General features: G+C 38.0%; 1 protein-coding gene across 17 annotated transcripts in view; it reads left to right on the top strand.

Annotated features, from left to right (window-relative positions):
- RGS22 (regulator of G protein signaling 22) overlaps nucleotides 1–23,966 on the top strand; it is a 153,058-nt gene that overhangs the window by 37,462 nt on the left and 91,630 nt on the right. For 10 of the 17 annotated variants that reach the window (XR_008509427.1, XM_054519219.2, XM_054519217.2 and 7 more), the window contains 6 exons: nucleotides 2,889–3,018; nucleotides 5,133–5,760; nucleotides 7,234–7,395; nucleotides 15,093–15,158; nucleotides 17,018–17,192; nucleotides 21,507–21,640. Coding sequence is in view for 15 of the 17 variants with exons in the window: in XM_054519219.2 (XP_054375194.1) it covers nucleotides 2,889–3,018; nucleotides 5,133–5,760; nucleotides 7,234–7,395; nucleotides 15,093–15,158; nucleotides 17,018–17,192; nucleotides 21,507–21,640 (1,295 nt within the window). In the remaining 2 variants the exon portion in view is untranslated. The remainder of the gene's footprint in view (nucleotides 1–2,888; nucleotides 3,019–5,132; nucleotides 5,761–7,233; nucleotides 7,396–15,092; nucleotides 15,159–17,017; nucleotides 17,193–21,506; nucleotides 21,641–23,966) is intronic. The other 7 variants (XR_008509428.1, XM_024251116.3, XM_054519223.2 and 4 more) reach the window with 1 other exon arrangement.

The raw sequence follows: 23,966 nt of genomic DNA, 5'->3' as shown, positions 1-23,966 counted from the left end.
ACAAGAGGAAGCCTCTTTGCTTTCTGTGTTGGAATAGATAGGCTAAGGTTACTTGAACTTTTTTTTTTCATGTGTATCTGCTATTAATTTTGTAGTTCAGCATTTCTATCAGCAATATTTGTCAAAAATGTTTACAGTTATGCCAGTTCCATTATTTCCCACTGAATAATGTTTAGTGGTGTATTTAAGGCACATTTTTCTTCTCTCTTCTACTGATTTTTTTCTTTTTTTTTTTTTTTTTTGAGACAGGGTCTCACTTTATCACCCATGCTGGAGTGCAGTGGTACAATCTCAGCTCACTGCAGCCTTTACCTCCCAAGGTTCAAGGGATCCTCCTGCCTCCGCCCCCCAAGTAGCTGGGACTACAGGCATATGCCACCACTCCTTGCTAATTTTTGTATATTTTTTGTAGAGATGGGGTTTTGCCATGTTGCCCAAGCTGGTCTTGAACTGCTGAGCTCCAGCAATTCACTCACCTCAGCCTACCAAAGAGTTGGTATTACAGGCGTGAGCCACTATGCCTGGCTATATTTTTTCCCTTAATTTATATACTATAGAAATGTTGGAAATGTCCTAAAAAATATGTACTCATAGTTGAGGTCAATAAACATGTAAAGGGGAGAATCAATCTGGGGAGTAAGTTCTGATTTGCTATATGTGAATTTAATTAAATATAAGGGAGTTAAAATCCAAACTAGTTTACCTTTGCTATTTTCTGAGATGAAAAAACTCTTTTCTATTACTTGAGTAATACTTTAATACCATATATATATATATATATATATACAAAATTTTTTTTTGAGGCAGGGTCTCACTGTGTTGCCCAGGCTGGAGTGCAATGATGCAATCATGGCTCATTGCACCTTCAACCTCCCTGGCTCAAGCGATTCTCCCACCTCAGCCTCCCAGCTGGGACTACAAGAGTGCATCACCATTCCTGGCTAATTTTTAAAAAATTATTTGTAGAGACAGGGTCTATGTTGCCCAGACTGGTCTTGAACTCCTGGGTTCAAGCAGTCCTCCAACCTCAGCCTTCCAAAGTGCTAGGATTATAGGCATGAACCACCACACATTGCCACTTTAATTATATATTACCATTTTTCAATAGCTTTTGAATTTTGCAGATTCATAGTTCTTGGACGCTTACATTATTTATGTCATGACTATACATAGGGATTAATCTTCATGATAATTGGTAATATTTCTTTGAGCCCTAAGTTATACCATCTAAAAAACAATTGACACATCTCTTAAAAGTAGAGGCCGGGAGTGGTGGCTCACGCCTGTAATCCCAGCACTTTGGGAGGCTGAGGCGGGCAGATCATGAGGTCAGGAGTTCCAGACCAGCCTGACCAACATGGTGAAACCCCCATCTCTACTAAAAATACAAAAATTAGCCGGGCATGGTGGTGGGCGCCTGTAATCCCAGCTACTCGGTATGCTGAGGCGGGAGAATTGCTTGAACCCGGGAGGCAGATGTTGCAGTGAGCCGAGACTGCACCATTCTACTCCAGCCTGGGTGACAGAGTGAGACTCTGTCTCCAAAAAAAAAAAAAAAAAAAAAAAATTGTATAAAGTGGAATAATTATGTTAAAGATGTCAAAGCCTGACTGATGACTTCTTTCTGTCCTGTGTCCTACTCCTTCATTCTTTTTTTGCAGTTGAAATAGCAAGGACCTTGTATGTTGGTCTCTCTGAACTCCTTGAATGTTTCTTAATTATTTTGGCCTCCTGCTTAGGCTATTGCTTACAATAAAGTAGTCACTCGATAATTATATGTTAGATGAACGTATAATTAATAATAAATAACTTGATTTTAAAGAAAAAGGGGAACAAAAGTGAATTAGTCTTTGAAAGCTTTTATGCACCCAGGAAACCTTACCTCTAAGAGGGATGGTGACTACATAGATGCCACCTCTCATTTCTCAGTCTTGCTTTGGTGGTCTTATGTGGCTTGACTTGCTATGTTAATTCTGCATAATAGATAGGGAGTAATTTTTCTTCCATTTGAGGTACCTATTCTCCAAGTGTTTCTTAGACTAAGTGCTGACCAACCAGCTGACTGAGTTGGATAAATGAGAAATGAGAGGAATGCTGGAAACTCTCTGCTCTTGTTGAACAACTTGGATTCTCTAGTAAAAATAAAAGAGGACATTACGGAGAGAGGCAGGCAGAGGAATCTTCCCAAGAAGGCTAGGATAGGAGCTTCTTAGGGCTGGGGTTCTAGAAGCTAAGGATCAACTTCAGAATTGAATTGGCTAGTTCAGGGGTACACAGAGGAAAGGAAAAATGGAATGCTCCATTCAGGGGCAGGTGGAGTCAGGAATCAGTCTTCAAGAAGCATTCAATCTAAGCAAACTTGTGAAAACTGAATCTAATGCAAAGGGGCAGCTGAGTTTGGAGAGGTTCCAGTGGCACTAAGAATAGTGTCTCTGTCATACTGGGGGAGCAGTTGTTAAAAACATTGAGCCAGGTGAGACAGAATGGGGGACCTGAAGTAATTGGGAAAGTTGTAAAGGGGAGCAGCTAGCAAAAGGATTGATGGGCCTGGTGACTGACCATCACCAGGATTGTAGTGAATCCAGGAAGTAGGGTTTCATGCCTTTGGTCAACAATAGCCTGAGAGTGAGAGTGGAGAATTTATAGGTATTGGACACATATTTTCCTTTGGTTATCAAATATGAAAAAAAAATCTGGATTGAAATTTCCTTCAGTGTCCTCTTAGCTAATGAATTTTTTGAGTAGAATTTTGTTTTCCTTCATAAGATAATTTTCACTTTACATATTGTACTGTGCAAGTTGAATATTATTATAATGATTTTTCCAGGTTTGTGATCAGAGTAATACTGCTAATCATATGTTAAACTAATATGCTCCCTTCTTCCTAGGCTTCCTATACTCAAACAAAAGATTGGTTTGCATTAGCAAAACAAAGTCAGCAAACAGTATCAACCTTTTCGTTACCCTGTTGTGTACCCTACAACAAACTTAAATCACCAGCTATTTCATCTGTTTCTGGTAAGCAGAAAAGGACAAGAATGACTTCAGAACTTCTCTTTAAGTTTTTGTTTGTTTGTTCTAATTTTACAGTACAGTACTTAGTGGTTGGGGAGAAAAAATTATCCACATACCCTTTGCCTCACTCAACTTCCTATGTTTTTTGAGAGACAACTTTGTATAGTGAAAAGGAGATGGGTTTAGAATGCAACTCTGATATTTATTAGCTGTGTGATGTTTGATGAGTTTTTCCACTTCTGGGAGCCTTGCCTTTTCTCATTTGTAAGATTAGAATAATGATATATACTAAATGGATAGAAAATGCCTGGCCTGGTGCTTGGTACCTAATATGCAGTCAGTCTACAAATTATCACAGTTTACAAATTCTTGTTAAGTCTTTGCAATAAAGTGGGTACAACATTTTTCCCTTCCTAAAAAAAAAAGTTATTGATGGAAATTGAGTTTCCCTTCTGTTTTTAAGTTCAGACTATTTTTCACCTTAAAAAGCAGATAAATTTCTACTGTGGGGAGCTTTGTGGATATACTGACTTTTCATAAAAATAAAAGGAATCTTCCAGAAATGGGAGTCATTAACAGTGAAATTGTTAGAGAAAAAAACTTAGGTGTGAGGACTCAGGAGAAGAACTCAGGAATTCACTTAACATTTCTTAACTAATCTCTTTAAGAAGTATAAGCAACCTCCGGGGAAGTTAAATCTGGATTCCCTAGAATTGAACCTGAGTCTAGGTAAAGAAGAAAATAATCTCCCCAATTGAAAATAGCTGGATTCATAGGCTTCTTATTGTTTTCCCAAAATATTGAAGTATATAATTGGAGATAAAAATAGTATACAGGAAGAGAAGGATGGGAGGAGATGGTGAGCTGGAATGCCTGCCTCGCTCTCTGCGACATCCTCCCTTCAGTTCCATGGGATTGAGTGTATGTCCAGCATCCTTTCACAGATTTACAAAGTCTACTCTCAATATTGGGGAATTTACCTGCAATAAAAATTGTAATGAAATGTTTCCAGTTCATTGAGATTTGAACTCTGGTAATTGAGAAAATGGTCATTGAGAATGGGGCATGGATGACAACAGTTAGCTGATCTGTGGCAATTCAAGGCGCAGATTTACTATGTGAAATAAAGCACTAACGTCAGACATGTCACGGATTTTTGAAAGAGAAAATAGGAGCTGAATACTATATCTTTAGAAAAAGCATACAAATAATCCCTTTGTAAACCTTCATAAGTATCTCATGCCATTTTGTAAGTTTAATGATAGACTGTAAGTTTGATAGTAGTTGAATCTTTTAATGAAATGGTGAATTTTAAAACTTGCTATTATTGTTTCCAGTTCTGGTCTGTTCATACATGGTCTCAATCTATGGTAGTGAATTTTTTTTTATCATACAACATGAAATATCAAAGCACATATAATCATTTAGTATACATATTCTAATTCCTTAATAGATTTGGCCCTTATATATTGATATTATATATCAGTCTGGAATATTACATTTTAAAAGTACATAATGTATTTTTGAATATCTTCTGTGTGTTAGGGATGTCAAATATTTAGTCCATCTGCCACCATTCTTTTCTTCCAAATCCAGGGAAGACGAGGTTAATTCCCATTGGCAGTTTTTTTCTACTGGCTCCAAATGTAGCCTCAGAATCCTTCTTTTTTTTCTTTTTTGTTTCTTTTCTTTTTTTCTGAGACAGAGTCTTGCTCTATTGCCCAGGCTGGAGTGCAGTGGTATGCTCCCAGCTCACTGCAACCTCTATCTCCTGGGTTCAAGCGATTCTCATGCCTCAGCCTCCTGAGTAGCTGGGATTACTGTGCCACCATGCCTGGCTAATTTTCGTATTTTTAGTAGAGACGGGGTTTCACCATGTTGGCCAGGCTGGTCTGGAACTCCTGACCTCAAGTGATCCGCCCACCACGGCCTCCCAAAGTGCTGGGATGACAGGCGTGAGCCACCGTGACTGGCCCAGAATCCTTCTTAAGACACTGGTCCATGCAGTCACTACCTATGATACACCCATTTGCCATTCTGGCTCTATAGCATCTATTTAATAATAAGAAAGGTTTGTATTCATATCTAATCTAATAGCCTTTTATGACTTAATACAGAGAATTTTATCTTTGATGATGGAGTTCACCCTAGGACAAAAAAGGACCCATCTAAAACCAACAAATTGATTTCTGAATTTGAAGAAGAAGAAGGAGAAGAAGAAGAGGTGTCTGTATCTCTACAAGACACTCCTTCTCAAGCTCTTCTGAGAGTATACCTTGGAAAGAAACAGGATGTTGATGAAAGCCTGACAATGCATTTCTCAACATGTGAAGAATTTTTAAGCTCCTATATATACTTTATTTTGAGAGGAGCAATTCAGCAAATTGTTGGAAAGCCAGTTGGAGAAACCCCAGACTATATAAACTTCAACAATATAACAAAAGTGTCATTTGATGATTGTTTTGAGTCTATTCATGGCAAGAATTTTTTAAGTGAATTAGTTCAAACTACAAAGGAGAGGTCAGAAGAGATAGAACAAACAAGTTTAAGTTCAAAGAGTGAGAGTGCTGGACCAGAGAGCAGGGCGGACTGGTGTGTTTCTCATAGGACTTATGACATTGGCAATAGAAAGGAGTTTGAAAGATTTAAGAAATTTATAAAAGGTACATTGGGAGAGAGATATTGGTGGCTATGGATGGATATTGAGAGGTTAAAAGTTCTTAAGGACCCTGGAAGACATCAAAGGTAATTCTATTTTTTTATTTTTCAATAGTTTTAAAAACAAATTATGAATATTAATTTGGGTTATTTAGCACAGGGAGAAAGCCCGAAGTAAATTTTAAAAAATGTAATTTTTTACTCTTGGAGGAATGAATGATAATAAAACTTATTTTATTATAATAGTAAATATTGATCACACTAGTTTTCTGATTTCATAGTTTTCAGATACTAATGATAACAGTTATTTGGGTTTGCGTAATGTTTCTGCCCATACATTCTAGAACTACTTTCAAATTAATTATTCTATTTTCATTTTTATAACATTAAAATGATGTATAGTTTTTATAGAATAAAATAATTTATCAGTTATATAACCACATTAGCATAAAATAGACACCTGCTCTCCCTAGCAGCCTGCTTGGTTAACAAATTCCATAATCTTTGGTTGGATGCCAGGTAGCTGGGTATCTGGATGAGTCTCTCCACTAGAGAACTTCTTGGAGGTCTGATGGGGCTCAGGTCTTTGGTCAGCTCTGTATGTTTTAGATTACTATAAGTTGAAGAACCTTAAGAGAACCCTGTTTTAGGAAAGTCTTTAACTTGTCTTTATTCTCCTGATCTGCTCTGAAGCAGATCAACTATAGTAGATTGCAATTTCCTTAAAGGGTTTGATTGAGTATATACTAGTCACTGGTTAATTCCACTTATTTTAATGACATTCAGATCACAAAGCTCATTGTTGTATATAGTTATAAGAGCAGAGGTCACTAAATGGTTGATTATGAAGCATGACCTTATTGATCATTACCACTTTTGAAGACATGTCAGGGTCGTTATATGCAAGTAGTCTACATAAGTTTTTCAGGATCAACACTGTAGTTCCCACTGTTCCTGTAACAAATTACCACAAACTTAGTGGCTTAAAGCAACAGAATTTTATTTATTCTCAGACAGTTCTGGAAGTCAGAAGATTCTAGGGGTAAACAAATTCCTTATTTTTTCCATCTAATGAAGGCCTTGGTTCATGGGCTTTTTTTCTGTCTTCAAAGCTAGCAGCACAGCATCTTCTCTCTGACCTCTGCTCTATCCTCACATCTTTTCTCTATGATGCTGACCTTCTTGTCTCTCTCTTAGAGGGATCCTTGTGATTACAATGGGACCATCTAGATAATACAGGAGATCTCTTTAAAGTCTTTAACTTAAGCACATCTGCAGAGTTCTCTTTGACATGTAAGGTAACTTAGTCACAAGCTCTAGAAATTAGAACGTAGACATCTTTGCAAGGTCATTTATTCAGCTTGTCACAAATACCCTTCCCATTTCCATAACTGTGAGAAATATCTTCACCTCCACAAAAATTTTTGGTACCTCTGACACTCAGTGTTGGTTTTGAGATAGTTCATTACTTGTCTGAAACATTTCAGAAGTGAAAACATTTTGGTAGTTGAATATTCTACCAATGTGTGTGTGTGTATGTGGAAATGTGTTTTCTTTCAGACATCTTGAGAAGATGAAAAAATGCTATCTAGTGAGCAATGGAGATTACTACCTTTCTGCAGAAATCTTATCAAAATTTAAACTGTTGGATGGATCACAGTGGAATGAAGAGCATTTAAGAAATATTCAGTCTGAAGTTTTAAAACCTTTACTTCTGTATTGGTAAGAAAACATGAATCAGTTACTTACTTTCACTTTTCTTACACCAGTTATGAGTTATACTTTTTTTTGTCTTACGGATATATAACTTATGGAAACCTAAAATGACAAGACTATTATATCTTTGGCCTTCTTTAAGGTACTTGTCCTTTAGATAATTTGGATGTTTGTGTGACTTTAAATCCATAATAAGGCGGGACAGTATTTAAGTTGCCTTTTAACTTTGGTGAGCATATTCTTTTTTTTTTCAGCAGAATTTACGTTTTATTTATTTATTTACTTTTAACTTCTATTTTAAGTACAGGGGTACATGTGCAGGTTTGTTACATAGGTAAACTTGTGTCATTAGGGGTTTGTTGTATGGATTATTTCATCACCCAGGTGTTAAGCCTTATATCCATTAGTTATTTTTCCTGATCCTCTCCTTCCTTTCTATCCTACACCCTCTGATAGGCCCCAGTGTGTGTTGTTCCCCTCTGTGTATCCATGTGTTCTCATCATTTAGCTCCCACTTATAAGTGAGAACATGATATATTTGGTTATCTGTTCCTGTGTTAGTTTGCTGAGGATAATGGCCTCCAGTTCCATCCATATCCCTGCAAAGGACATGAACTTGTTCTTTTTTATGGCTGCATAGTATTCCATGGTATATATGTACCACATTTTCTTTATCCAGTCTATCACTGATGGGCATTTAGGTTGATTCCTTATCTTTTTTATTGTGAATAGTGCTGCAATGAACATACACGTGCATGTGTCTTTATAATAGCACAATTTATATTCCTTTGGGTATATACCCAGTAATAGGATTGCTGTATCAAATGGTATTTCTCTTGTTAGGGCTTTGAGGAGTTGCCGCACTATCTCCCACAGTGGTTGAACTAATTTACACTCCCACCAACAGTGTATAAGCCTTCCTTTTTCTCCACAACCTCATCAGCCTCTGTTATTTTTTGAGTTTTTACTAATAGCCATTCTGACTGGCTTGAGATGGTATCTCAATGTGGTTTTGATTTGCATTTCTCTAATGATCAGTGATGTTGAACTTCTTTTCATATGACTGTTGGCCACATGTATGTCTTCTTTTGAAAGTGTTCATGTCCTTTACCTACTTTTTAATGGCTTTTTTTCTTGTAAATTTGTTTAAGTTCCTTATAAATGCTGGATATTAGATCTTCATTTGATGCATAGTTTGCAAAAATTTTCTCCCATTCCATAGGTTGTCTGTTCACTCTGTTGATAGTTTCCTTTGCTGTGCAGAAGCTCTTTAGTTTAGATAGATCCAATTTGTCAATTTTCCTTTTGTTGCAATTGTTTTTGGCATCTTTGTCATGAAATCTTTGCCTGTGCCTATGTCCTGAATGGTATTGCCTAGGTTGTCTTCCATGGTTTTTATAGCTTTTAAGTTTTACATATAAGTCTTATTGTGTTAATTTTTGTGTATGGTATAAGGAAGGGGTCCAGTTTCAGTCTTCTGCATATGGCCAGCCAGTTATCCTAGCTCCATTTATTGAATAGGGAATTCTTTCCCCATTGCTTGTTTTTGTTGGGTTTTTCAAAGATCAGATAGTTGTAGGTGTGTGGTCTTATTTCTGCATTCTCTATTGTTCGATTGGTCTGTGTATCTGTTATTGTACCAGTACCATGCTGTTGTGGTTACCATAGACCTGTAGTATAGTTTGAATTCGGGTAGTGTGATGGCTCCAGCTTTGCTCTTTTTGCTTAGGATTGCCTTGGCTATTTAGGCTCTTTTTGGTTTCATATGAATTTTAAAATAGTTTTTTCTAGTTCTGTGAAGAATCTCAGTGGTAGTCTAATAGGAATAGCATTGAATCTATAAATTGCTTGGGGCAGTATAGCCATTTTAATTATATTGATTCTTCTTATCCATGAGTATGGAATGTTTTTCCATTTGTTTGTGTCACCTCTGATTTCTTTGAGCAATGTTTTGTAGTTCTCCTTGTAGAAAATTTTCACCTCCCCTACTTAGCTATATTCCTAGGTATTCCTAGCTATATTGCTAGCTATATTCCTAGGTATGCTTTTTGTGGCAGTTGTGAATAGGGGTTTGTTCCTGATTTGGCTGTCAGCTTGGAGCACATTCTTCTATATGTGACATTTTTATGATTGGTATTTCATAAAGTTGGGGTATGTGTGTGTGTGTGTGTGTGTGTGTGTGTGTGTGTGTGTGTATATATACATGTAGCTAAAGTTGCAGATTTATCATCTTAATAAACTTTTTTTGAGTATTACTATAGGCTAAGTGCTATGCTGAGAATACAAGGGTGAAACATGATCAAATCCTTGTGGTCATAGTGTGATGGGAAGAACATACATGTGACATTAGTATAATAAAAGAAAGTGTGGTAAATGCACAGGATATAGAGAGGAGGTAATATTTTACCTGGGAACTTGAGGGACTTGAAGCAAGGGAAAGAGAATGGGCATAGTGGAAAAAAATACATACCATTTGAAGATCAGTGAATTGTTCCATGTGAGTGTGATCAATCTGATTGTGTCACTTATCTACACTAGACTTTTTATTTTAAGATAACTGTAGACTTAAAGAAGTCTAAGCATAATGGCTCATGCCTGTAATCTCAGTGCTTTGGGAGACTGAGGCAGGAGGATTGCTTGAGGCAAGGAATTTGAGACCAGCCTGGGCAACACAGTAAGACTCCATCTCTATTTTATTAAAACCATTTTTTTAAATAAAGAAAAATTTAAAAAGAAATAATACAAAGATATACTGTGTATCTTTCATATATTTTCCCCCAGTGGTAACATCTTGCATAACTATAGTACAATATCACAATGAGGACATTGACTTTGATACAATTTCTTTGTTTTTTTTCTCTCTGGAAGATCTGTCCAATGCTGAAAGTCGGGGGTTGAAGTCTCCAGCTATTATTGCATTGGGACCTATCTCTCTTTGTAGTTCTAATAATATTTCCTTTATGTATCAGAGTGCTCCAGTGTTGGATACATATATATGTAAAATTGTTATATCCTCTTACTGAATTGACCCCTTTATCATTATATAGTGACCTTCTTTGCCTCTTCTTACAGTTTTTGTCTTGAAATCTGTTTTGTCTGATAGAAGTATAGCTACTCCTGCTTTTTTTTTTTTGTTTGCATTGACATGGAACATGTTTTTCCATCCCTTTATTTTTAGTTTGTATGTGTCTTTGTAGGTGAAGTGTTGTTTCTTGTAGGCACCATATCAATGGGCCTTGTGTTTTCATCCATTCAGCCACTGTGTCTTTTGATTGGAGAGTTTAGCCCATTTACATCAATGGCATTATTGATAAGTAAGGACTTCTGCCATTTTATTGTTTTCTGGTTGTTTTGTGGTGTTCTTTCTTTCCTTACTTCCTTCCCTGTCTCCCTTTAGTGAATGTGATTTTCTCTGTTGATATGATTTAGTTTCTTGCTTTTTATTTCTTGTGTATCCATTGTATGTTTTTTGGTTTGAGGTTACCATGAGGCTGGCAAATACTATCTTATAACCCATTATTTTAACCTGATGAGAACTTAACACTGCATAAACACACAAGCAAAAAGAAAACTAATAAAAGTTCTATTCTTTAACTTTGTCCCCCCCACTTTTAAATGTTTTGTTGTTTCTGTTTGTTTCTTACTGTACTGTCTATGTCTTGAAAAGGTGCTGTAGTTATTAATTTTGATTGGTTCATTGTTTGGTCTTTCTACTTGGGATAAAAGTAGTTTACACATCACTATTACAGTGTTATAATATTCTGTATTTTTCTGTTTACTTGCTATTTATTACCTGTGTGTTTTATACCTTCAGGTGATTACTTATTGCTCATTAACATTCTTTTCTTTCTGATTGAAATACTCCCTTTAGCATTTCTTGTAGGACAGGTCTTGTGTTATTTGAAATCCCTCAGCTTTTGTTTGTCTGGAAAAGTCTTTATTTCTCCTTCATATTTGAAGGATATTTTTGTTGGATATACTCTACACTAGGGTAAAAGTTTTTTCCTTCAGCACTTTAAATATTAGGTTGGTGCAAAAGTTATTGCGGTTTTTGCCGTTACTTTTAATATGTCATGCCACTCTCTCCTGGCCTATAATGTTTCTGTTGAAAAGTCAGCTGCTGGATGTATTAGAGCTCCCTGTATATTGTTTATTTTTCTTGCTGCTTTTGGGTTCCTTTCTTTATCTTTGACCTTTGGGAGTTTGAGTATTAAATGCCTTGCAGTAGTCTTCTTTGGGTTAAATCTGCTTGGTGTTCTATAACCTTCTTATATTTGGATATTGATATCTTTCTCTAGGTTTGAGAAGTTCTCTGTTATTATCCCTTTGAATAAACTTTCTACCCCTATCTCTTTTCTACCTCCTCTTTAAGGCCAATAACTCTTAGATTTGCCTTTTTGAGGCTGTTTAGGCATGTCCTATTGTTGTTGTTTTTTTTTTTTTGTCTCCTCTGACTGTATATTTTCAAATAGCCTGTCTTCAAGCTCACGGATTCTTTCTTCTTCTTGATCAATTATGCTGTTAAGATTCTGATGCATTCTTCAAAGTGCAAATTGCATTTTTCAGCTCCAGAATTGCTGCTTGATTCTGTTTAACAATTTTAATATCTTTGTTAAATTTATCTGATAGAATCTTGAATTTCTTCTCTGTGTTATCTTGAATTTCTTTGAGTTTTCTTAACACAGTTATTTTGAATTCTCTGTCTGAAAGGTCACATATCTCTGTTTCTCCAGAACTGGTCCCTGTTGCCTTATTTCATTCATTTGGTGAGGTTGTTTTTTCTTGGATGATGTTGAGCTAGTAGATGTTCTTCAGTGTCTGGGCATTGAAGAGTTAGTCCATTCTCATGCTACTAATAAAGACATGCCTGAGACTGAGTAATATATAAAGGAAAGAGGTTTATTGGACTCACAGATCCGTGTGACTGGGGAGGCCTCACAATCATGGCAGAATACAAAGGAAGAGCAAAGGGATGTCTTACATGGCAGCAGGCAAGACAGCTTGTGCAGGGGAACTCCCATTTATAAAAATCAGATCTCATGAGTCTTATTCACTACCACAAGACCAGCATGGGAAAGACCCACCCACAGGATTCCATTACCTCCCACCGGATTCCTCCCATGACCCATGGGAATTATTACAATTCAAGGTGAGATTTGGGTGGGGACACAAAGCCAAATCATATCATTCCTCCCCTGGCCCCTCCCAGAAATCTAATGTTCCTTTCACATTTCAAAACACCATCATGCCTTCCCAACAGTCCCCAAAGTCTTAACTCATTTTGGCATTAACTCAAAAGTCCACAGTCCAAAGTCTCATTTGAGACAAGGCAAGTCCCTTCTGCCTATGAGCCTGTAAAATCAAAAGCAAGTTAGTTACTTCCTAGATACAATGCGGGTACAGGAATGGGGTAAATACACCTATTCTAAATGGGAAAAATTGGCCAAAACGAAAGGGCCACAGGCCCCATGCAAGTCCAAAATCCAGCAGGACAGCCAAATCTTAAAGCTCTGAAATGATCTCCTTTGATTCTATGTCTCACCTCCAGGTCATGCTTATCTGAGAGGTGGGTTCGTATGGTCTTGGGCAGTTCTGCCCCTGTGGCTTTGCAGTGTATGGCCTCCCTCCCAACTGCCTTCATGGGCTGGTATTGAGTGTCTGCGTCTTTTCCAGGCACACGGTACAAACTGTTGGTGGATCTACCATTCCGGGGTCTGGAAGATGGTGGCCCTCTTCTCACAGCTCCACTAGGCAGTGCCCCAGTGGGGACTCTATGTGGGGGCTACAACACCACATTTCCCTTCCTCACTGCTCTAGCAGAGGTTCTCCATGAGTGCCCCGCCCCTGCAGCAAACTTCTATCTGGACATCCAGGCGTTTCCATACATACTCTGAAATCTAGGCAGAGTTTCCCAAACCTCAATTCTTGACCTCTGTGCACTGCAGGCTCAACACCATGTGGAAGCTACCAAGGCTTCAGAGGGACTTGCACCCTCTGAAGCCATGGCCCAAGCTGTGCCTTGACCCCCTTTAGCCATGGCTGGAGCAGCTGGAACACAGGGCACCAAGTCCCTAGGCTGCACACAGCAGGGGGGCCCTGGGCCCCAGCCCACAAAAACATTTTTTGTCCCCTAGGCCTCCAGGCCTATGATGGGAGAGGCTGCTGTGAAGGCCTCTGACATGCCCTGGAGACATTTTCTCCATTGTCTTGGTGATTAACATTTGGCTCATCGTTACTTATGCGAATTTCTGCAGCCAGCTTGAATTTCTCCCCAGAAAATGGATTTTCTTTTCTATCGCATCATCAGGCTGCAAATTTTCCAAACTCTTATGCTCTGCTTCCCCTTGAACGCTTCGCTGCTTAGAAATTTTTTCCCCCGATACCCTAAATCATCTCTCTCAAGTTCAAAGTTCCACAGATCTCTGGGACAGGGGCAAAATGCCACCAGTCTCTTTGCTAAAACATAGCAAGATTCACCTTTGCTCCATGTCCCAACAAATTCCTCATCTCCATCTGAGACCACCTCAACCTGGACTTTATTGTCCACACTTTCACCATTTTGGTCAGTGCCATTCAACAAGTCTCTAGGAAGTTCCAAACTTTGCCACATCTTCCTATCTTCTTCTGAGTCCTCCAAACTGTTCCAACCTCTGCCTGTTACCCAGTTCCAAAGTTGCTTCCACATTTTCAGTATCTTTACAGCAGCACCCCACTCTACTGGTACCAGTTTACTGTATTAGTTCATTCTCATGCTGCTAATAAAGACATACCCGAGACTGGGTAATATATAAAGCAAAGAGGTTTAATGAACTCACAGTTCCACATGGCTGGAGAGGCCTCACAATCATGGTAGAAAACAAAGGAAGAGCAAAGGGATATCTTACATGGCAGCAGGCAAAAGAACTTGTGCAGGGGAACTGTAAGACTTATTCACTACCAGGAGAACAGCATGGGAAAGACCTGCCCCCATGATTCAGTTACCTCCCATCAGATCCCTCCCATGACATGTGGGAATTATAATTCAAGGTGAGATTTGGGTGGGGACACAGAGCCAAACCATATGAGGTAGATACTGTAGTCTTCACTGCCTGGGCTTGTTTGTACCTATCCTTCTTGGGAAGGCTTTCCAGGTATTTGAAAGGACTTGAGTATTGTGATATAGGCTGTATCTGCTTTAGGGGGCACCCTAAGGTTAGTAATGCTGTTGTTCTTGCAAACTCATAGAAGTACCTCCTGGATGGTCTCGAACACTATCTGGGAGAATCCTGTGGACCCCAAGTGGAGACTCTTGTTCTCCTCCCTTACTTTCTCCCAAATAGAGTCTCTCTTTCTGTTCTGAGCCACCTAAAGGTGGGAGTAGAGTGCAGCTGCCACCACTACGACTGTGCTGGGTCAGATCTGAAGCTAGCATAGCACTGGGTCTTGCCCAAGCCCTACTGTAACCACTCCCTGGCTACTGTGTATGTTTGCTGAAAGCCCTGGGCTCTACAATTAGCAGGTGGCAAAGACAGCCAGGCTTGAGTCCTTCCCTTCAGGGTGGCAAGTTCCCACAGGCCGTAGGTGGGTCCAGAGGTGCCATCCAGGAGTCAGGGACTAGAGTCAAGCATCTTAGAAGTCTACCTGGTGTTCTATTGTACTGTGGCTGAACTGACACTCAAAGCATAACTTGTAGTGCTTCCCACTGTTCCTTTCCCTTTCCAAAGGTGGAGGAGGCTTACCCCACAACCACCGTCACCGTGGGCCATGAGGACTTCTGCCAGCCATCCCATGTATGATTTATTTGATAAAAGTCTATAGATATGCCCCATTACTGGTTGACATGCAAATAAGTAATTTTGAATATTTCTAAGTCTGCAAGTAAAGGTTCTGAAATACAGTATAGAATGACCACAGAGATCTATACCAAATGCTTTCTGATCCTAAACTAATTATGGACTTTGGATTCTCTTTCACTCCCAATCTGTGTTCATGTCAGGAGAGATATCCATCTTTTTCCTATTTTACTTTATTTTTAAAATTTTTTAAATTTTCTTAGAGACAGGTTTCACTTTGTCAGTCAGGCTGGAGTGCAGTGGCATGGTCATTGGCTCACTGCAGCCTGGAACTGCTAAGCTCAAGTGATCCTCTCACCTCAGCTTCCCAAATAGATAGGACTTACAGGAACATGCCACCATGCTCAGCTAATTTAAAAAATTTTTCTGTAGAGACAAGCTTAGTATGTTGCCTAGGCTGGTCTTGAACTCTTGGCCTCAAGCAATCCTCCCACCATGGCTTCCCAAAATACTGGGATTACAGGTATAAGCCATCATGCATAGTCATTCTTCCATTTTAAAGGGAAGTAATTTTCTACCAGGCCTTGAAATATGGAATAAGAATTAGTCTTTGGGCTGTGGCATTAAGGGGAATACCTGGTCCAAGAAGCAATTAGCAGCAGGCTCTTACAGCTGGAGTTAACCCTATATCCCATAAAGTGTTAGCCCACATACTGAATACCATGATATCTATCCAATTAAGTGTGGCCTTAATATTGTGCCAGACATTCTTTTCCCTAAGTTTCTGGCAGTAATGTTGGTCTTTGATTTATATAAATTATTGTAAAATTAATTCTTACCTTCAAATTTAAGACTTGAAAATAAATAGTATGTATTATAACCTACTTTAGTAGCATACTTAAGCATTATAAAAATGTTTATAGGCCGGGCGCAGTGGCTCACGCCTGTAATCCCAGCACTTTGGGAGGCTGAGGAGGGCAGATCACAAGGTCTAGAGATCAAGACCATTCTGGCTAACACGGTGAAACCTGTCTCTACTAAAAATACAAAAAATTAGCCGGACATGGTGGCACATGCCTGTAGTCCCAGCTACTTGGGAGGCTGAGGCAGGAGAATTGCTTGAACCCAGGAGGCAGAGGTTGCAGTGAGCTGAGATCGCACCACTGCATTCCAGCCTGGGCGATAGAGCAAGACTCCATGTCAAAAAAAAAAAAAAAAAAAGTTTATATGTTTTAAATGTTAATTTTATTCTAACAATTTTTATTATAGATAAATGCCAAAGTGCTTTAAAATTATCCCAAGTACATTTTATATTTATTTTACTAGAAACTGTAAGTTGTTTTAAAAATTCCTTTATGGATAGACAGATTCCTTCCTTCCCTCCCTCCCTTCTTTCCTTCCTTCCTTTTTTAGATAGAGTTTCGCTCTTGTCGCCCAGGCTGGAGTGCAGTGGCACAATCTCGGCTCACTGCAACCTCCGCCTTCCAGGTTCAGGCGAATCTCCTGCCTCACCCCCCTGAGTAGCTGGGGTTACAGGTGCCCGTCACCATGCCCAGCTAATTTTTATATTTTTAGTTTTCTTATCAAGCAGCTAATAATTTTAACATAATTTTACTTATGATGTTTTTCCCACTGTGTATTGCCTTTTTGTATGAGTGAATGGGATTGCAGGCAGCTGACATATCATAGAAAAATATTTTTTCAAGGCCACGCAGTAGAGAAAGAAGTGAAAGTTATTAGAAAAGAGGTATGGCAAGACTGTTAATTGTGAGCACAGCTATTATGTATTTTGTAGGCTTTTCATTTTTGAGGCTTATTGTTTAGTTCAATCTTACATTTATTTTTCCAATAAACAGGGCACCAAGATTCTGTGTTACTCATTCAGCCTCAACAAAATATGCTAGTGCGGAACTGAAATTCTGGCACCTCCGTCAAGCAAAACCAAGGAAGGATATTGACCCTTTTCCACAAATGGCAACCCTCTTGCCATTAAGACCCAAATCTTGCATTCCACAGATACCTGAGATCCAGGTAGGGTGTACATTCATGCCGTGGTCTCTACTAAGTTTGTAGTAAAATATGTATGCTTGAGTGTTTGTGCACTGATAATTTTCATATAAGCTTTGTTGTGATTGTTGCTAATGTACAAGCTGCAACATTTAGGAAATAAGAAAACCTACAGTCTGTTCTCTACCAAGCAGCCAAAGTGAGCCTTTAAAAATATATAATCATGGCCGGGCACGGTGGCTCATGCCTGTAATCCCAGCATTTGGGAGGCCGAGGCAGGCGGATCACGAGGTCAGGAGATCAAGACCATCCTGGCTAACACGATGAAACCCCGTCTCTACTAAAAATACAAAAAATTAGCCGGGCGTGGTGGCGGGTGCCTGTAGTACCAGCTACTCGGGAGGCTGAGGCAGGAGAATAGTGTGAACCCAGGAGGTGGAGCTTACAGTGAGCTGAGATCATGCCACTGCACTCCGGCCTGGGGGACAGAGTGAGACTCTGTCTCAAAAAAAATAAATAAATAAAAGATTAAAAAATATATAAAATCATGTCACTCATCTTCTCAAAATTCTCCAGTGGTCTTCTTTTTCATTCAGAATAAAATCCAAAGTCTTTACACAGTTGTATAAGCTCCTGCTAACCCTCTGACTTCATTTCTTACCACTCTTAACTTACTCCATTGCAGCCACACTGGTCTCCTTGCTCTTCTTTGAAGACACCACAGAAAAATCTCCAGGGCTTTGTGCTTGCTGTTTGCCTTGCTTAGAGCACTCTTCCTCCAGATATGCAGATGGCTTTCCCCCTCACTTCCTTTAGGTGTCTGCTCAAGTGCCGCTTAATCAGAGAGGCTATTCTTGAGGCTTATAGTTTCTATGTAAGCACACTTCCGTAGAATAGCACACATACCCTCCGTCACTATCTATACCCTTTGCCCTCCTTTATTTTGCTTTACTATATTTATTACCATGTGATTTATCTATTTATTGTCTTTTACCTCCTACTAGAATGTAAAGAACTTTTCTTTAAGTGCATTTCACCAGTGCCTAGAAAGTGCCTGGCACATAATAGTTGCTGAGTAAGTATAAATTGAATGAATGAGTGAGAAGTAGCAATAGCTGAATTATAAGTCATGAGCATTTTTTCAAATGGGGAAAACAGTACAAAAATATAAAGGGGGAAAGTTCAAAAAGAGAAGAAAAGTTAACTAACTTTATAGAGAAGAAATAAATAACCCTACATTTTGGCATAGAGCTGCAGTAGCTGTAGATATGACCTGTGTTTCAGAAGTAAAGAGCCTTATTAATCATAGTAGCCCTTAAAGGTGTCACCTGTTAACTGTTATTGGCCTTATAGTCACATACAACCTCTTGGAAAGATTGCTTTGTATTCAGGATGTCTTATTTTAAAAGGCAGAAGATATATAATGCGGTTTTTAAAGTTTTACTTCCACAAGCAGTGTTTTAGAGCTGGAGGGACCTTAACCCTGTCTGTGGTTTAACCCTGGAAACATTAGAATCACCTGAAGAACTGTTCAGACATACCAATGCCTGGGTCCCGCCTTCAGAGATTCTGATTTAATTGATCTTGAATGGGTCAGGGTCACTCTGTAAAATCAGGGGGTTGGCTTACAACTGAAGTTCTCAACCCTTCCTGAACATTAGAGCCACATTTTAGAACCTGCAATTTATTAAGATTCTCAGGTGATTCATATGTGAAACACTGCTGTAGACTGGTGGTTCTCAAGCTTTAGCATTCAGAAAAGTCAGCTGAAGAGCTTGTTAAAATAAAGATTCCTGGGCTTCACCCAGAGATCAAAATCCAGTAGTTCTGGGGTAGAACCCAAGGATTCATTTGCTTTTCTTTTTTCCTTTTTTTTTTGGGGATGGAGTTTCGTTTTTGTTGCCCAGGCTGGAGTGCAATGGCGTGGTCTCGGCTCACTGCAACCTCTGCCTCCCAGGTTCAAGCAATTCTCCTGCCTCAGTCTCCCAAGTAGCTGGTATTACAGGCACCCACCACCACACCTGGCTAATTTTTTTGTATTTTTAGTAGAGATGGGATTTCACCATGTTGGCCAGGCTGGTCTCGAACTTCTGACCCAGGTGATCTACCCGCCTCGGCCTCCCAAAGTGCTGGGATTACAGGCTTGAGCCACCACACCCAGCCTCATTTGCATTTCTAACAAGCTCTCTCCCTGGTGATGCTCTTGCTGCTGCTTTGGGGATCACATTTTAAGTTAATGTACTTTAGTGCACGAATGTTTCCTCATCTTGGAGCTATAGTACAGGGAGCACATCATCTGATAACATATGAACATTTGTACAAACAACGTTATTAAGCTGAAAAGAAAGGGGGAAGAAAAAATAAGTGACGTGGTTGATGAAAGGAACTCGAATAAGAGAACAATGCCAAAGGAGTGGGTAGAGATTAGCTTGTGTGAAAAAGTTGTATAAACCTGACTTCTCATCTGTTGTTTTCATTTGACTTCCTGAAAATCATTACCATATGCTGTCATTGATGTTATCTAGTTGGACAACTCATTCTGGTCTCACTCTCTCTCTCCTTGGCAGAAAATACTCTAAGGAATAGAGCTCAATTCCATTTTATTTTTCCATTACAGAAACTAAGGTATAACTTATATACAGCAAAATTCACCCTTTTTAGTGTATAGTTCTGTAAATTTGGATAAAGTATACATTGTGTATCCACCATCACACTCATGCTGGAGAGCAGTTCCTTTATACCGCCCTCTGCTACAATCCACTGTGACCCTTTCTCAGGCTTTTTTGTTTTGTTTTTGTTTCCCCACCCATCCCCATCAGTTACTTTCTGGCTACTTCTAGCTTTCACCTAAGCCAGCAAGCTCAAAAAGTCTAATATAGGCCTTTGTCTATATGATATGTTAATTTTTTTTTTATTTTAAGAAAACTTAAAAAAATTATTGCGGTAGAAAACATCACATAAAATTTGTCATCTTAATCATTTTTCATATGTATGGGTTCAATAGTATTAGTTATATTCACAATGTTGTGAAACAGATCTCTAGAACTTTTTCATCTTGCAAATATGACTCTGCCCATTAAAGACCAACTCTCCTTTTTCCCATCCCCACAGCCCCTGGTAACCACCACCCTACTTTCTGTTTCTATAAATTTGGCTACTTTTGTATTATATACTTTTAATAATAAGCTCAGCCTCTTGTGGTAACTCTCATTTATAGAGTGTTGTTTAATGTCATGCTGTGTTCTGAATTACTAAAACAGATGTAAGCCGTTATATATGGGAAGTTATATATAGAATATACTTGTTATTAATTTTCTTTATAGAATTCTTAAAAAATTATTAGTAGTTATTACATAGAGTATATATAAGGTTTTATTGTTTGTTCTGGATAATAAAACATTAAAAGTATATTCCTTGCTTTCTTGCAATGTATATAGTATTCTAATGGAAGTTGACGTATTAGAAAAGTTTTGTATGTTTGTTTTTGAAATTATAAAAATAATAAAACTACTGTAAATTTGGAAACTGGAGAAGAGACGAATCACTTCTGATCTTACCTACTTCCGGACAACTACTAACTTATTTTAGGCTGCTTCTGTGAATTTTTTGTTTTACTGTACTTAGACTTTTGTTTTCTGATTATCTCTTTTATCATAAGGATTTTTCCATGTGTGTCATCATTTTTGTAACTACTACTTTTAAGTATTATATAATGTTACATTTATGTATATCCCATTCTCCATTTGGACGTTTAGTTGTTTATACTTTTTTTAATCCATGCATCTCATATTCTGGATTTAAATTGTTAACTTTTACCATAAATAACTCTAAGAATGGGAAAAATAACCATGAAGTAAATGCCCCAAAATGAAAGCAAATAGTGCTGTTAAGATATAGAGCCCTTCTTATGTGGACCAAGGGTATCTTTGTTTTGTTTACCTGCCCTGTGACCGCTGACACCTGCACCTCCCCCAACACACACACAGCCCTCGTCACACATACATACATCTAGCTCTAATACCTATTCAGTTATAGAATAAAGAATAGTTTTTACAATGTTCTTTCTCCAGGAAAGAGTCTTCTTTCACAATGGTGGAAGTAAGGATATAAGCCTTTGGCTCTTCCTTTTGTACAGTCTAAATTGCTGTTTGATTCCACTTTGCAGCTTGCATAAAAGTAGGAGCTGGAGAAGGAAAAAATTTCTTTTCTAATGGGAAGCATTGTAGGAGGCAAAGGGAAAGAAAAAGTATCGAGTGATGAGAACAAATTCGAGGTATGGGTGCAGAGCTGTGCTTTTTTCTCTCTCATTTTCATTTTGCTCATGTTACCATCTTTTAGAAAGAAGAATTCAGCTTATCACAACCTCCTAAATCTCCCAATAAATCACCTGAAGTAAAAACAGCAACTCAAAAGCCTTGGAAGAGGGCGCTTTTGTATCCAGGTTCTTCTAAAGATGATGTGATTGAGAAAGGGTAGGTGCAACTTTTTGTGTGTTAAGTGCTTTTCTGCAATACTAAGAGTTTTAGAGAATTTAAAAACTAAACAGAAATTAAAAACTAGTACTTTGATATTTTTACATGGGTTCTTAATTTTCAGTGATATGTATTAGAGGCTTATACTTTGCATGAATACTCTAAATTAGGAGTAGAGTTCCAGATATTAGTAATTTTAAAGAGATGATGCCTCTCATCTCCAGCTTCTCAAGACTTCTCTTGAGAAGATTGCCCTCTAATTTTTTTTGGGTCTATTCAATAATTCTATATTTCTCAAATTTGAGAACTTACAAGACTCTCAAGAATATTGTCATTGTTACTGACCAGATACGGTGGCTCAGAGCTGTAATCCCAGCATTTTGGAGGCCAAGGCAGGCAGATTGCTTGAGCCTAGGAGCTTGAGACCAGCCTAGGTAATATAGTGAGATCATGTCTCTACAAAAATTTTAAAAAATTAGCCGAGTGTGGTGGCACGTGCCTGTAGTATCAGCTACTCGGAAGGCTGAGGGATGAGAATCACTTGAACCCGGGAGGCAGAGGTTGCAGTGAGCCAAGATCATTTCACTGCACTCCAGCCTGGGCGACAGAGTGAGGCTCCATCTAAAAAAAAAAAAAAAAAAGGTATGAAGGGTTTACCAGTGTCTTTGACTCTCATAAGCAAACCCTCAGGAAAAAGCAGCCTCAAATGCCGAAGTCTCCTCTGTGAATTCTTATCCTCTGGGTTTTGACTCAGTTATTCTTGACTACATTGTTAACACGCAGATGCCTTTAAGTGGATTTATTTTTGTAAGTTTTTTCAGCTTATCTAGTTGCCTTCTACCTGAGGTTGATCCAAATCACCTTCTCTGCCATTTCCAAAAGTAGCAGTTAATGAGCTTTTGTGGCATTGACACTTTGCTTGCATTGTATAAATTAATTCTTTTTTTTTTTAAATTGCAACGCCGTTCTGAAGGCACATGTATCTGTTAATTCTTACTGCATCCCCATGAAGAAAGCATTATCATCATTTTTCAAGTGATAAAACAAGTGAAAAGACATATAGTCATGAGTTGACAGAAAAGTTGAATTTTGAAAACTATATATTGTTATGGCTAGAGTATTACAGTGAAAAAGTAGGAGATGAGCTGAAAAGATAAGTGAGGTTCAGAATGCAATTTCTTATCTGTCATATTAAAGAATCTGGAGATTATTCTCTATGAACTCAAGAACAACTGGAGAGTTTTTTGTGTGTCATTTACTGAAATTGTTTTATTTTTAAAAATTAGAAATATAAACATAGTTCAAAAATAGTGACATGCTATACACTTGTTTTGTGTCTTTTTTATTTTAAATTTTTATTAAAATATCTTAGATTTTTTTCCATAGCAGCGATTGTGCTATAGCAATAGATATACCGTAATCTATTTTGATTCTTATTCTTGTCATCTTGCCTCGTCCTATGTCTGCTTCTTTCATTTTATACCATATTTTGCATTTGTACTCTATTGATGGACTGACATTGTTTCTATTTTTTTCTGTTACAAACAATGTTATAGTGGATATTCTTATACATTGCTCTATTTCATATATATATATATATCCCCATAAAGAAAACATTATCTTCATTTTTCAGGTGATGAAACAAATGAAAGGACATACAGGCATGAGTTGAGAGAAAAGTTGAATTACTCAACATTAATTCAACAATTAATATTGTTGACTATATGTATTATATATCATATATATGATAAATTCCTAAAAGTAGAATTTTTGAGTCAAAGTTCATGTGCTTTTTAAATTTTGCTAGATAATATCAAATTGTCTTTCATAGGAGTTATAACAACTTATACTTCCTTCAGCATGTATAAGAGTGCCTTTTTTTAACCATTCCTTCACCAACGTAGTATGCATTACCCTTTCTAAACATATATTTTAAAAACAGTATTTCTTATTTTGACTGAAGTTGAACTTTTTTTAAATATGTTTAAGAGCTATTTCTACATTATTTTCTGTGTATTTGTTATTCTCAGAAGGAGGAAAAGCAGGACTGGAGGAGGCAGATGATTTTAATTTGGGGTGCTTCCTAGGTGAATGCTCCGGGGTATAGTACAGTATCTGGCACATAGTATGTGTTCAATTAATATTTGTTGATTGAAGGAATATAGAGCCTAAGGTACTCTTTTTTTTTTCTTTTTTTTTTTTTTTTTTAATATCTCACTCTCTTGCCCAGACTGGAGTGCTATGGCATGCAGCCTTGAACTTCTGGGCTCAAGTGATCCTCCCACCTCAGCCTCCCGAGTAGCTAGGACTACAGGTGTGTGCCACC

The sequence above is a fragment of the Pongo abelii genome, chromosome 7 (assembly GCF_028885655.2).
Source record: "Pongo abelii isolate AG06213 chromosome 7, NHGRI_mPonAbe1-v2.0_pri, whole genome shotgun sequence".
Lineage (NCBI taxonomy): Eukaryota > Metazoa > Chordata > Mammalia > Primates > Hominidae > Pongo > Pongo abelii.
The sequence above is the reverse complement of the archived record's forward strand: the minus strand, read 5'-3'. Positions and strand labels throughout refer to the sequence as shown.